At 43.2% G+C, this 15,178-nt stretch overlaps 1 protein-coding gene across 1 annotated transcript; it reads right to left on the reverse strand.

Moving 5' to 3' along the window:
• Positions 1-1,424: 1,424 nt before the first annotated feature.
• On the reverse strand, positions 1,425-7,459 carry RPL27 (ribosomal protein L27). Its single transcript, XM_089532144.1, has 5 exons — positions 7,378-7,459; positions 5,538-5,620; positions 2,455-2,624; positions 2,143-2,253; positions 1,425-1,510 (listed from the first exon to the last, which is right to left on the reverse strand). Exons 2-5 carry the CDS (start codon positions 5,616-5,618, stop codon positions 1,462-1,464), a joined length of 411 nt encoding a protein of 136 aa, XP_089388270.1. The 5' UTR covers positions 5,619-5,620; positions 7,378-7,459; the 3' UTR covers positions 1,425-1,461.
• Positions 7,460-15,178: the final 7,719 nt, after the last annotated feature.

Below are 15,178 nucleotides of genomic sequence, written 5' to 3' on the forward strand. Positions count from 1 at the left end.
CCACTTAACTGCCATGGCTCAAAGCTCTGGAATTCTGGGAATTGTTGTTTGTTGTGGCAGCAGAGTGGGCTGAGAGAAAGCCCTCCTCTGTTGATCTCAACATCTGAGCTGTCTTCTATGGAGAGATAGGGTCCTTCAGGCAGTCTGGATCCAAGCCATTTAGAAGAACAGTGCCTGAACAGCAAGGTTTGGTGCCCAATTCCTCCTGCCCAGGAATCCTAGCATATTTTCAAAACCAGGGTTTAGAATAATCTTTGCACACACCCAATCCCAGGTCTAAGACTCAGATAGTGCACTATCAGGGAGTTTTGAGATCTGATGTCCCTACCATTCCCATTTTTTTATGGAGGCTATGCAGACACAAGGCTTTCTTTACACAAAAGCAATGGGAATGTACTCTGCACTGGAGAAAAATAACCAAAAGCTGCCTTCTATCACATAGCGTCCTGGCTTATGTAGTGGGAACAATCCCAAAATTCAGACAGCAAGAGAGCAGCAAATGAGCAAGAAAGAGTAAGTAAAAACCACATGTCCAGCCAAGTAGAAGGAAAATATCTACTCCACCCCAATGCTTCCAATCTACCACTTGTTATGTGCTTTAAGTCAACTCCTAATTTATTGCAACCTTATCTTGGGGCTTTCTTGGCAAGATATATGCGGAGGTGGTTTGCCCATGGCCTTCCTCTGAGGCCAAGATGTTGCAGGCTTCATCTTGCAATGCTAAAGTATTTTATTCATTTATACTTGGGCATATGTTGCTGACTGGGAAAATATTTGTTATGCTCCTCTGTAAACTTCCTAGATGGGTTTCAAATGCCTTCACATAATTCGAAAGATTTCCAGGGTAAGAAATGGAGAAAGCAGCAAAGAGCGAAAACTGAGAGTAAGGCAGAACCCACTTAAGCATCTCTTTATTTCCTTCTGCTGACCTGCTCCATCATCTGGTGCAACTATACAAGCAGTTACTCTAGGCCATTGCAGTCCTTATTTGAAGTCTGAGATGGTGAAGGTACAGTGATACCATCTGGGCAGGAGTGCCAGAACACACACTGGAGTTCCTGGGATACGCACTTTTCCTTTGCTCCTCTTGATTCTACATTTAAGCCAGTGCATTTGGCCCTCCATTTGTTTTGGACTTCAGCTCCCAATAGCCCCAGCCAACTTGGCCAACAGTCAGGAATTATAGGAGCTGGAGTCCAAATCATCTGGAGGCCCAAAGAGTGGGAACCACTGGTTTAAGCCTATAGATCAACTAAATGATCCCAGGAAAGAACCTGATTCTTTCAGGTGACCTACAAAACCCATCCCTGGGCATCAAGATTTTTACTGCTGAAGTATCCCACTGTATTTGTTTCACCATTTTTAACCCACACCTTCCCAATAATCCACAAGAATGAAAGTTTACAATTAAGAGTCAAAGAAAGGAGCTTTTCAACATTTATTAGTGCAGCTACATCCAATTTAGAATCTGAGCTTCTGGAAAAACCACTTGTTCTTGCCTGTCTTGTATCTGAAAGAGAACAAATACATTCCATTAAAAGATTTGTAACTGCACAAACACCACACTCAAGTGGGTTGACTTCACTTAAAGACTCCTTTTAGAGTTAAGTGTGTGCAGTCAGTTAAGATAGTTGATCACAGGCATGCATACTGCATAGTTGTATGCTGCATTTGTAGCTAAAACACTTCACAAAACAGAAATACACTATCTTCACATTATTATAATATTAACTCAATTACAATGCATTTAACATGGAAAAAATTAAATGAGCACAACACATATAAATAGGTAGGTTAACAATATCCAACATCAGTAATATAAATTACTGCATTAAATTCATTATAAGTGCATTTTAGCAAATCACTAAACATATTATTCTATCAGGAGACCCAACCACATTAAAAGAGCCACAATGTTCTTCAGACAACCCATCCTCAAGCAACAGAAATAGGCTTTCCTTACTATGGTTCCATGCTCAATTTACATGTGGGAAATTCAGGGACTAAGCATCCCACTGTCCCATAATCCAGCGTCATAGATTATCTTTCAGATTATCTTTTCACTCAGGTACAAACATAGCCCTATCTAGGCATAATTCTGAAACCATAACAGTAACATGGGCACTGCATACTCCAACTCACCTTTCCTCAAATTTCACTTTAGCCTCTCGCCGTGCCTTACGTTTCAGAGCAGGGTCCCTAAATACGTCCTTGTTGACAATGGTCTTGTCCAGGGGAATGTCAACAGAGTATCTGGACAAAGACAACGTTTGAGCAGATTAGTCACATGTTTGCATGCATTTCTGCCTTGTTGCCTGGCTTCCCTAGATACTAGCAGCTGGGAGAAAAAGCAGAAGGGAAAAGGATGCATTGAAGTCACAGCTCTCTTTTACTGAAGTGAGTGAAGCAGCTCTTCACTTTACTCTCCGTCCATTTAACAAGCTTTTCACTTACCTGGTTGGCATCAAGTGGTTGTAATTGTAGACTTTCACAAAAGACTTAATCTTCGACCGTTTGGCAATCTTCTTCTTGCCCATGCTCGCTGTCACTTTGCGTGGGTAGCGATCAATGCCAGCCACCAGGGCATGGCTGTATGGTCGGTCTGATGTGCCGTCATCAATATTCTGCAATAATAAAGCCATTAAAAGGATGAGACACCTCAAGTAGCCTAGAATTACAAACTTTAATACATATACTGACGTGCATGTTAATAATCAAATTCAGGGAGAAAAATGAAAAACAGACTCAATAACAAAACAGTGCAAACTGTTTGAAATTTTTGGATGTAACTGGTACAGTGGGCCCTCTGTATCAGCGGAGACATGCCGTAACACTGTCGCCACTGAATAATACAAGGCATGGCAACCCACAGGCGGTCAAATTAGCAGATCCAAAGCCCACTGATATAGAGGGCCCACTGTAAATAAATATTTGCAGATGACGATGATTCTTCCTAGGAGAAGAGCTTCTGTTTGAAGTTCAAGTCAACCATTCCCTCCAAGAAGAAATGTGAGAAAGATGTATGTGTTTGGACATACTTCTTTGTGCTGTTGTACCGCCTTAAATATACGCCAGGAACTCATTATTCTTCTAAGGACACAAGTATTGACAAAACCTAATGCTCAGAGAAACAGACTAGCAAATGAACATATTGCTAAGCTTGCTTCTATTTTGGAAAATCTCTTGCTTCTCAACCAGTCCAAATAGTAAGACAAAATGTAATACATTGCTTGTCTCTACAAGCTCATATATGTCCGTGTGTGTGTGTGTGTGTGTGTGTGTGTGTGTGTGTGTGTGTGTTAGTTCCAACTAATTATAGTGGATTAATTTTTTCTCATGTTAAATTGGAACTGATGAGTAATGAAAAAGTAAATGAGTGAACCTTTAGGTACTATATCTATATCTCAGAAAAAGGAAGTTAAACTGTTGATGTAAGATAGCTATAGCTCTCTTTTGCTATGCAAGCTTTAATGAAACAGTATTTTTTTTCAGGCGTATTTACTTTTTGTACTGTTCTCTTTACATTATTACAAATACTCCATTAAAATAAATTCCATGTAAAACTTAAGCTGTGGTTGAATGTATTATTTAAATCACACATGATGAATCAGATAACATCATTTAGACTCTGGAAAATTCACAGCACTGTCCCCAGGAAAGATTCTACTCCAGGACTCATCCATTTTTGTTTTTCCAGTTGACACTCAACATCTTGTAGCTACTGAGCACCTCATTTGTTCTTTTTCTGTACTTCTGCAAACTTGAGGGTTCTAAGACCAATACCTTGCTCTTATAGGCACATTCTGACTCCTATCTCTGTCATCATTTAAGACTTTCAGTTCACTATTAGTAGTGCCTAAGATATTCATACTTCATTCATGCTATGAACAAAAGTGGCTTCAGGCTGGAAACTTAACCATTGCAAGTATCAATACAAACAATAATTGTAAAACAACAGGAAACAAATTAATGAATAAAATTAGTGGATTGGATCTAAACTTGGGATGCATTAGTACACTACACAATTACACCCAGCCTTCCAAATCCAGATTCTGAATCCATGGATTCAATCATTTGCAATTTGAAAATACCCCTGCCCCCCCCCCCCAAAAATAAATACAAAACCCAAACTTTGATGTTACCGTTATATAAGGGACACCATTTTACTACACCACTGTATATAATAGGACTTAAGCACCCATAGATTTTGGTATCCTTGGGGGTCCTGGAACCAAACCTCAGTGGATATCAAGGGCCCATTATATAGCACTTTGATACCCTTTCAGCACTTAGACACCATTAAATTAATTTCTCCTGATTCATTGTGTCTTCTCTAAATTTGTTCAGGAATGTATCGACATACCAAAAATGCAGCATTTTGGTAGTTTAGCTTCAACTCATGCAGTGTTGGGATATGGAGTTTAGTTAGGTACAGAAGTCTTAATAGATAAGCACCAGAACTTTGGTGGAGAATCTTAAGTACATCACCAAACTACCAGTCTCAGAATTACATAAAATGGAGCCATGGCAGCTAAAGGAGTATCAGACTGCCTTTACTGTGCAATGCAAATTCAGCCCTGGTCAAACTTAAGAGGAGAATCCACTGTAATCAACAGGACTTAAGTGTAATCATGACCAGTTTAAGGCCCAGTGATTCCAATGTATCTGTTCTGAGTGTGATCAAGTCTAGATCCAACCCAATAAAGACAAACAGCATCAGTCACTAGATCCCATTTCCATTCAAAGTGCTGACTTGCCTGGTGCCATCTTGGATATTTTTTTTTCCAGTTTCAGGTGAAAACCCTTTCATTTACCCAATCTTTTGTTGTTGTTGACAAATGATCAGCAGCTGCTGGTTACAGGGAGCGCACAACTCCCTTGCTGCAACAGCTTCACTGGCTGCCAGTTTGTTTCTGGGCATGATTCAAGCTGCTGGTTTTGGCTAAACTTCCCTGTATCCCACCATTTTTACAGGCATGATTGGTGGGAATACGGGAGAAGGCCTTCCCTGTGACGACTCCCATTTTGGAACTCCCTCCCGAGGGAAGTTAGGATGGCTGCTTCTTTGTTAGTGACAGGTGAAAACCCTTTTCCAGCAAGTTTTTGAAAATTGATTTTAACAAAATCAGCTTTTATGGTGCTTTGCTGTTTTTAATCTGTTTTAAAGTTAGATTTAATTCTGCTGTAACTTAAGACAGTTTTAATCTTGGTCTTGTATACTTTTAACTATATGTATTTTATTGTGTTCTCTATCTTTCAGTAAACTGTCTAATGTCCCAGCCTGGAAGGGGAGGAATTAAATATAGAGTGATTCAAAAACAGTGGTATAAAACTGAGTGAGAACAACTTTACTTTTGCACCGTTCTTGTTGAATCACTCAGTAAAGTGATGGATGAATCCCATGGAATTCTGTGGTCTGTTAAGGCACTCAAGCTCCTCTGTCTGAGAATAACCTGAAGACTTCTACCACCGATTCTGAGATATGTCTTGCCCTCCTGCTCCAACTTTATGCCTTCCATGGGGTCAAACCTTCTTACCTTAACAATAACTGCTTTGCGTCCAGAATAACGTCCAGCCAGTACAAGAACCACCTTCCCGGGTTTCATAAACTTACCCATCTCTGCAAAGAAAATGGAGAAAAATTAAAAGAACCGAGCACACAACACAACTCTTCATCCTCACACACTATCAGAAAAGGTCAGCATACCTATATTCTCAATAAATTGATTCAGCTGCACTTGGAGATACCTGGATTGGTATGTCCCTTCATCTCATCAGACTCAGTATCATGAGGACTTTCAGATGTTGTTGCCTACAACACCCAGCATTTCGATTACTACTGTTTCTGTTGGCTGGGTCTGCTGGGGCTTGCTGCCCAACAACATCTGGAGGGCTGAATGATTCCTATCCCATCAGAGAGGAAGGCAGCTAAAAGAGGAAAAACCCAACTTTCCCAGCTTAGAGCCTGACAGAAACCCAGAGCTACAATGTAGAAGAGTGGTAAGAGCTACAATAGGATTTCACAAATCTTGGTTGCAGTTTCAGCTGAGACATTAAACTCGGCCGAGGGAACTGGAGACACACTTTTTTTCTCAGCCTGACTACATGGCAGAATTTTTGTTGTGAGGCAAAGGTGAAAAGAAAGACAACCACATAAGCTATTGCAAGCTAATTGGGGAAAAAGGCAAGATATACAGTCAGCCCTCCTCATTTAACACATTTAGTCTGGAGAAGAGATGTGTGGGAGGTGATGTGATAGCTCTATTGAACAGGTATCATACTGAGGATGGAGCAAGCTTGTTTTCTGCTGCTCCAGAGAATAGGACATGGAACAATGGACGGAAGCTACAGGAAAAGAGATTCCATTTCAACATTAGGAGGAACGTCTTGACAGTTAAGAGCTGTTCAACACTGGATGGAGTCTCCCTATTTAGAGGTCTTTACACAGAGGCTGGATGGCCCTCTGTCAGGGATGCTTTGATTGTGAGTTCCTGCATGGCAGAATGGGGTTGGACTAGAAGGCCCTTGTGCTCTCTTCCAACACTTGACTCTAGCTTGACTCTGTGGTCAATGTTCACCAGATGTCGCACTGGAGGACCCAGGGGTTCCTATAAAAACACCTCTCTAGGAATCTCTAGGTCCTCCAGGGCAACTCTATGGTCAACATCTGCCAGAAGCTGGCCATAGAAATGCACTGGAGGGCCTACAAATACTCAGAGAAGTGTTTTTCGTAGGAACCTCTGGGTGCTCCAGTGCGACTTTTGGTGAACACTGACCATAGAGTTGCGCTGGAGGACCTACAGATTCCTAGAGAGAACTTATTAATAAATTGCGAATTATCAGCTCCGCAAAAGCCAAAGGCGCAAATGAGGAAGGCTGACTGCATCTCACTCAGAGTAGCAACAAGGAGAAGCCTGCTAGACTGCAGAGAACAACAACAAAAGCTGCATCTTGACACCGCTTTTTGGGATTTGTAGTTTTGGAAGCCATTTCACCTCCTCTGTCAGAGAGCTCTGGAGCCACAAGCAACTGCAGTTCCCAAGATTCCACAGCATGGAGCTATGGCAGTGAAAGCAGTGTCAAAGCGGGTTATTTCTGCAGCGCGGATGCAGCCTGTGACTGACTGCACAATAGTGAAGGGAAGAGGAAGGAAAAAGAGGGAGAAACCATCATGTCTCCTCCCCAGGACCCAAGCGAGGGCCTCTTCCTTAATACCCCGCCGACCCTGAGCCCTCCGTGGCCCCTTCGCCCCCAAACCTTCCCTTCCCGGCGGAGGCGAGTCTTGCCTTCCCTGCAGCCTCCCTTTCAACCCGGCCTGCCCACCAGCATCAGAGGATGGCGACGGATACCAACAACCCCCCCTCCGCTTCAACTTACCGAAGCCCTAACGCCTATGGCGCCCAGACCGGAAAAGGAAAGGCCAGCCACTTCCGACCACCTTTCACCCGGCTCTGTGATTTGAAGTGCGCATGCGCAGCAGTGGAACAAACCTAAGAACGTATGGTTTGAAGTGCGCATGCGCAACAGTGGAACATAAACCTAAGAATTTGTGTTTGGATGTGCGCATGCGCAGCAGTGGAACATAAACCTATGAACTGTGGCTTGAAGTGCGCATGCGCAGCAGTGGAACCTAAACTTGCGTCTTGCAGAGAAGGCTCAACGTCTAACAAAACTACAGTTCCCAGAATTCTTTACCATTGAGCCAGGGCAGTTAAAGTGAATTATTTCTGCTCTGTGTTTTGGATCTAAGATACAAAAATAACGTGCACCTTTCTTCCCTTTTCGCTCCTTTATTTCCTGCTTCTTTTTGGTAGGAAAGAGGAAAAGGTGATTTAAAACTTTGGCTAGTGCCACACTGCAGAATTAATGCAGTTTCATGCCGCTTTAACTGCCATGCTTTGAAATCCTGGGATCTGTTGGTTGTGGCATCAGAGTTCTCTGATAGAGAAGATTAGATATCTCCCAAAACTACAAATCCTAGAGTTCCATAACACAGAGCCATGGCAATTAAAGCAGTGTTAAACTGCATTAATTCTGTGGTGTAGATGCAGCGATTGGTGTAGTTAACTACAGTAAAGTTGGCTCTGGCTGCATCCATACTGGAGACATAAGCCGGTTTGGCCTTGCTTTAATTGCCTTGGCTGAAGGCTATGGAATTCTGGGAGTTGGAGTTTGTTTTTCTTCCCACCGAGCTTCACTCCACTCACTAGCCCTGTTAGTCTGTAGAATCAGTACGTAGAGAGATCTTGTAGCACCTTTGAAACTAACTGAAAGAAAAATGTCACAGCATGAGTATTTGTAGACTTAAGTCTACTTCCTCAAAAGCACTTGGACCATTTGTATCTGAGGAAGTAGATTTAAGTCTATGAAAGCTCATGTGGCCAACTTTTTCTTTCATTTAGTCTCAAAGGTGCTACAAGATCACTCTGCATACTAGCTATCTATTGTTGGAGATCGATAAGATTTTCCCCCAGCGTGCCAGGAACCAGCACTATATTTGTGTCCATTGAGTACAACTCCTTCTTTCTTTTTGGAAGCTCACTGTGGACCAGCAGGCAATAGCTCCACAGTCCACCACTTTAAATAGATCTATCCTAAAGGAAGAAGCCATGAGTTAATTGTGTCCAGAAACAAACTGGTAGCCAGTGCAGTTGGAGTTCATCAGACAAGGGAAATTGGAAGTATAATCCAATGGCAATCCGAACGCAATCATGGGGTTTCACTATATTGCGTGATAGACTACCACATGCAAGTTCGGGCAATGGCAAGCTATTTTCAGGCAATGGGAAGTCAGTTTGAATGCAATTCGAATTCACATAAATTTGCTGAACTAGTGAATTCACATGAATGCATTCTGCCCCCCCCCTTTCTTTTCATTTGGAATTAAGAGAAATGCCTCCTGTGTGATAAACTCCATTGATTTAAGACTCCAGTAGTCCGTCCACATTCGCTGGGGTTAGGGGTGAAGTACCTCCATGAATGTGGGGGGTGGGGTGGGGTTAAAAAAACACTATTCTTTATACTCGAGGATCCTTGGAGCTACACTTGTCCCCAGCCATGTCTTCCAAAATGTATTGGACTACAGTGTCTAATTGTTTACCTTGCAGTGGTTTTCACTGTAGGTTTGGCCTGAATGGTGAGGGCTTATGATTCTTTCTGGGGTATCCTAATGAAAAAGAAAAAGGGGAAAAAAAGGAACCCAACAATTGCAAAACGCTTCTCTTCATAGTCCATTGCCCCTATTCTGAATTTAAGACTGCTTAATTTTTTTAAAAGAGAAAAGAATTACTAAAAAAATGTAATTTTATGTCCCTACCATAGAGATTTGATTAATAAAGCCATTTATCAGCCATACTGTTTGTTTTCCAGTTCTTCTTAGCATTGCATCTGTTGTCTTGTCTGTTTCTGCCAAATCAATTAATGTTAATGACCACTGCAGGACCAGAGAGAGCTGTTGGTTTGTGTTCCAATATTAAGCCCACAAACTTTTAAAAAGAACCTGTAAATTTATGAGGAATTTTAAAGTGTTAGTATACCATCTTGCATGTCAAATAATACTGTTAATGGATTTAAACTAAAATATAACACTTTGTGAAGTACCTAATATATGTCTCCAATAACTTTGTGCCATCTGGCATCCCTACCACATGTGAGGTTCTGCCTGAGGAAATGTACATTTTCAACATTTGAAATGAATAGTACAAAACATTGTTTTCAGCTTAGCAGATGTTAAATCCCAGACGAACAATTTATGCTGCATTTCATGCATAGAAAAACTGAAAAGATTATAACTTTTTAGAGTAGCAAGCACAGCGTTTGTTGTGACATATTTACAAAATCTCTTTCCATTACTTCTTTGTTTCTCTTATTACCCATGCTGATAATGAAGGCATATATCTTAGCCAAATCTCCTTCAAGATATTACTTTCTTAAGCACAAAAATAGGGGCCTGGTTGATTCAAGGGAAAATTCCTTATTTGAATATAATGTTGTCTTGTTTCAGTATTTTTAATACATAACGAATCATTGTCATAATTAAATACATACATTTATTAATTAATCAGTACAACAGTTCCATATAAATTTTCTTGTCTTTCAAATATGCTTCTTTAGGGGCAAGCTGTGATGGGCGAGTTTTAATGGCAGCAGTTATGGTAGTATTGATCCATGCTGCTTCCCTCTGGCTCTCTACCTCCATAAGGATTCCTCCTGGAAAGTCCCAGCCCCTTTTGGCCAGGCGCCTCCGGGGAAATGTAGTCCCTCAGTGGGATGGAAAGACACACAAACACACGACAACTTCCTCAGAGCCTCTACCAGGCTGACCAGGCGTCCTCCTTTTCCAGGACAAGGCCTACATTATTCCAGGCTTCTCCTGTCCAGGAGGAATTCCAAAATGCCTGCCATTTTAACCGTGAATTTAGATTTCTATATGAGTGTATCTTGGCTTTTCTTTGGTGAAGGCCTACATTTTCCCTCAGTCTCCTCCATTTTGTGGTGCCTGGCATCAAAGTTAAGACTTTCTTAGGAAGGGTGACGAGATGTCCTCCTTTTTCAGGACAAGGCCTACATTACAGGTTTCTCCTCTCTAGGAGGAATCCCAAAATGTCCGCCGTTTTGAACATTTAGATTTAAATTTCTATTAGTGTATTTTGGCTTTTCTTTGGTCAAGGACCATCCAGTCCAACCCCATTCGGCCATGCAGGAACTCCCAATCAAAGCATCTGTGACATTCTGCCATGCAGGAACTCCCAATCAAAGCATCTCTGACATTCTGCCATGCAGGAACTCCCAATCAAAACAGCCCGGACATTCTGCCATGCAGGAACTCCCAATCAAAGCATCTCTGACATTCTGCCATGCAGGAATTCCCAATCAAAGCATCCCTGACATTCTGCCATGCAGGAACTCCCAATCAAAGCATCTCTGACATTCTGCCATGCAGGAACTCCCAATCAAAACAGCCCGGACATTCTGCCATGCAGGAACTCCCAATCAAAGCATCTCTGACATTCTGCCATGCAGGAATTCCCAATCAAAGCATCTCTGACATTCTGCCATGCAGGAACTCCCAATCAAAGCAACCCTGACAGATGGCCATCCAGCCTCTGCTTAAAGACCTCCAAAGAAGGAGACTGCACTACACTCAGTTTGTTCCATCTGGAAGCAGACCTCTGGTCCCATCCAGGAGTGCCTGCATGCCTCTAATTATAAAGGAAATAAATACAATAGAGGAAATGCCATAAAATCAGCAGACATCTCCAACCTCTTTAGAAAATTAAACCTGATAGAACTTTCTCTCTTCAGCTGTCCTTTCCCCTCTCAAACTAATTCCCCCCCCCAAGTGAAACTTGGTTAGATCCAGAAAGGTTTCCAGCTTCCTTGGAATGTTCCATCTAGAGGTAGAAAAAGGGGCGAAAGAAGGTCCGCGAGGAGGAGTCACGTGCTCCAGCCACTGAGACCTTGCGAGGCGAGGTAGAAAGATCCGAGAGCGCTTGGGGGCGGGGCTTAGCTCGGCCGCGTGACGTCAAAGGGGCTCGCTGCGCTGATTGGTGCCAGTTGGTGCCTTGGGAGGGTTTTTATAGCGAGTAGAGGCGGAGACTCTCGGGGAAAGGGTCCGTGGCGCAACGATGAAAGCGACGGCGTGCGTCCTGGAAGGTCCCGGGTTCTATTCCCGGCTTCAGCCGGGCGTCAGACCCGGGCCTTTCAGTGCCACGGCGGACACTTCCCCACTTTTTTAGGGGAGGAAGGCGCTGCAAATCTCTTGTTTATCAACACAAATAAATAAATAAATAAATAAATACATTTTATTTACAGAGACACACAGCAATAGTCACCCGCCCTTACAAACAACCCCCAAAACATAAACAAGGAACGTGAAAACAGAGTACTGTAGTAGGCAATACAAGAAATAACAAATGAAGTAGAACTCTTATTATGCTCAGGAGCTGGAGATGATAGCCCTGAAATGTATGCGGAGAGCCAAGTTTGCCGGGATGAAGGCATATAGGCCTCTTCTGGGAATGAAAAGCCACTTGGAAAAGGCTCCTAACGCAAGATTTTAACCCAAATGAAAAGGAAGCGCTGCTTTATAGACAGTTTGGGAACAGAAGAAAACAAACAACCCCCTCCTTGCCTTTCCTAGCGAAGCTCTGGTGCCTCAACAAACTACAGTTCCCAGAATTCCAGAGCAGGGAGCCATGACACTTAAAGCGCTATGGAACTGGGTTATTTATGCCGTGTGTGGATGCTTCAGTCTCACTCTGCTTCCCGGCTCCCTGCTCACCTCTCTGGCTTCCTGGGGATGAAAAAGGCGGCCTCTCCAGAGCCCAGTTGAAGGGAGTCTCTCTGCAGGAAGAAAGAGGTATGAATATTGTAATGTTATTCCATTTTTGTAAACTTCAAATTAATTTATGAATATAATGTGGTGAGTTGATATTAAAGTGTGCTCTGCTGTGCAAAGGTAATTAGTAATGCTAGATAATATGTATGAAGTACTTCTGCATTAATAAAACTGACTTTGATGCCATCTAGCTTCTCACAGATACTAGTAGTGCCTTCTTAAATTGCTGCCTGTCAGATGTGAAGTTTCCAAGAGTCATTCATCTTCTGCAGCTGGCTCTACTGGGCAATGCAGAATGCTCTGCTCCCAGAAGAGCACTTCTAACTGATACTCATCTTAGCCTCTGCATGATGTCAAACTCTGAGTCTCAGGAGAAGGCAATGGCAAACTTCGTCCGAACAAGTCTTGCCAAGAAAACCCTGTGATTGGTTCACCTTAAAGTCACTGTTGTCATAAGTGACCTGAAGGCACAAAACAACAAAACACACTGCATGGGGCTCCCTTTTAAGTGTTTAGAAACTCCGCACGTCCAAAAAGCTGAAGCCAGATTGTTAACAGGTGTTGGCTACTACAGGGAGCATACAACTCCCTTGTTGCAACAGCTCTACTGATTGCTGGTCTGTTTCCAGACACAATTCAAGATGTTGGTTATAAATCCCTGTATGTTTCAAGTCAGGATTCTTTGAAGGACTGGGCTCTCTCATAGAAATCTGGGGAGGCTCCTCTTTCTCTCTCTGTCCATTCATGCATCCCCAGAGGTACATCTGGCGGGACATCACCTTCTCAGTGGCTTCTCCAAGGCTCTGGAAGTCCTATGCCAGAGAGGCAAGACTGGCACCCTCCTTACTATCATTCCTCAGGCAGATGAAGAGTCCTTTCAGAACCGATTTTGTATGTATATGCTGGGTTTTATTTTAATGGCTTATGTTTTAACTGTCTTTTAATTTTTTAATTGTTCAATGCATTTTTAGCTTTTATATGCTGTGAATTTCTAACTAGGATGTGATAAAGTGGACAAAACCCGCAAAAGCGGCTAGATTTTCAGACGTTTGTGTGAAGGAGAAATAATGCAACATTAACCTGAACCGAGTTGCCAAAACCTGCTCCTTTTTACTATTGGGAACTTCCGAAAAAGGAGTTGGTTTGGGCAACTTTCCATTCAGGGGTTAATGTCACGTTATTTCTCCTTTACACAAACACGTTTTTGCAGGGGTTTTTTCAGACTTTTAAATCTCATTTCTGCATGGGATTTAAGCAATTTGCCTCCATGTGATAAACTCCTTTGTCTGTTTATCACAGACATAGGCACTATTATCACAGACATAGGCACTATTATCACAGACATAGGCACAATTGGTACTATTGTAAGAGTGCCAATTAAGTACTAAACGAGAGAGATATAAACAGAGGAGGAAGAAAAAGAGCTGTAGCAACACCATTACTTTCCTAACTGGCAGCTTTCACTGTCTATTAGAGCTGTTCCCACTTTCCCCTCCCCATGTTTTTACATTTTTCACATGCAGACATTTTTGAGGTCTCAGATGCTGGGGAATCATTTTTTAAAGTATTATTTTACTGACCATATCATTGTTCTCAATAGAACAGAACAACAGGGCTACCTCACTCATTCCTATCTATGAATGTATGTCTCAAATGTGTAAGCTAATAATGTAGTCTCAGCCTATATGGAGGGGAAGGACGCTGCCAGATTTTCACTGCAAAGGATTCAATGAACACTTGTTCAGAGCACTGGCACCAGCATGAACTCAGCTCACCAATCCTCCCCACTACAAAAACAATGCTGTTTCAAAATGGCAAGGGGGGGGGGTAAAGTAGGTACCAGAAAGAGCTATCAGTGTCTCTGGAGCCACTGCAATTGGACTGGAGCCCCCATCATTGTTGAAATGGCCCTCCCAAACTGATTATGTGGAAGAAAGAAAATTGTATTCCAAGTGAGGATTTCTTCTTTTGTTGTTGTATGCTTTCAAGTCATTTCTGACTGTGGCAACCCTATCATGGGGTTTCTTGGCATGATTTCTTCATAGGAGGTTTGCCTTTTGCCTTCCTCTGAGGCTGAGCGAGTGCAACTTGCTGAGGGTAACCCCAGTGGGTTTCCAGGGCTGAGCAGGGGTTCGAATCCTGCAGAGCCCTTATCAGATGAGTCTGGAACTGGGGGTCTTCAGCACTGGGCGGTTCGAATTCACGTTATTTCGCACAATACCATCATACCAGCATTCGAATGGCCCAATCCGAACTCACGTGAATGCGCGAGATGCCGAACTGAATGCGTACTGGCTCCTCTTTTTGGAGCGTGTTGGCCAGTGCGCTGATAAGGGGATTGGCAATATCCTGGATTGGGACTCTGTTCGATCTCAGTGCGAATGGCTCTGGTGTGACTACCCAATCCTGAATTCCATCGCAAGACCCCCAGATTCCAATTTTAACTTCCGGTGGGTCTTTCCTCTTGCCGGTTCCAGGGAAGCGGGGGGGGGGGGGCGGTTCCAGCGGCCTCCTCCTCCTCCTCCCGGCTTGGGAGCCAGCATAAGCTGCATCCCAAGAAGGGAAGAGGCGCGGGGGGCCGCTGGAATCGTGGTTCCGGCAGCCTCCTCCTCCTCCTCCCGGCTTGGGAGCCAGCATAGGCTGCATCCCAAGAAGGGAAGAGGCGCGGGGGCCGCTGGAACGGCGGCGATCGCCGCGATTCTAGCGGCCCCGCGCCTGTTCCCTTCTTGGGATGCAGCTTATGCTGGCTCCCAAGCCGGGAGGAGGAGGAGGAAAAAAGCATCCCCATTTACTTAGATGGCCATCCAGCCTCTTTGACAGCCGCTGGAACTGGTCCTC

The sequence above is a fragment of the Sceloporus occidentalis genome, unplaced genomic scaffold, assembly GCF_023333645.1.
Source record: "Sceloporus occidentalis isolate IW3139 unplaced genomic scaffold, rSceOcc1.0.p SCAF_7, whole genome shotgun sequence".
NCBI classification, from domain to species: Eukaryota; Metazoa; Chordata; class Lepidosauria; order Squamata; family Phrynosomatidae; genus Sceloporus; species Sceloporus occidentalis.

Bases quoted from the DNA above. Each gene is read 5' to 3' on its own strand.
- RPL27 (XM_089532144.1), bottom strand. From the start codon at position 5,618: ATGGGTAAGTTTATGAAACCCGGGAAGGTGGTTCTTGTACTGGCTGGA. The intron at 2,254-2,454 runs GTAAGTGAAAAG...GTCTTTGTCCAG, and splicing joins AACCACTTGATGCCAACCAG to ATACTCTGTTGACATTCCCC. The intron at 1,511-2,142 runs GTGAGTTGGAGT...GTTCTCTTTCAG, and splicing joins AAAGTGAAATTTGAGGAAAG to ATACAAGACAGGCAAGAACA.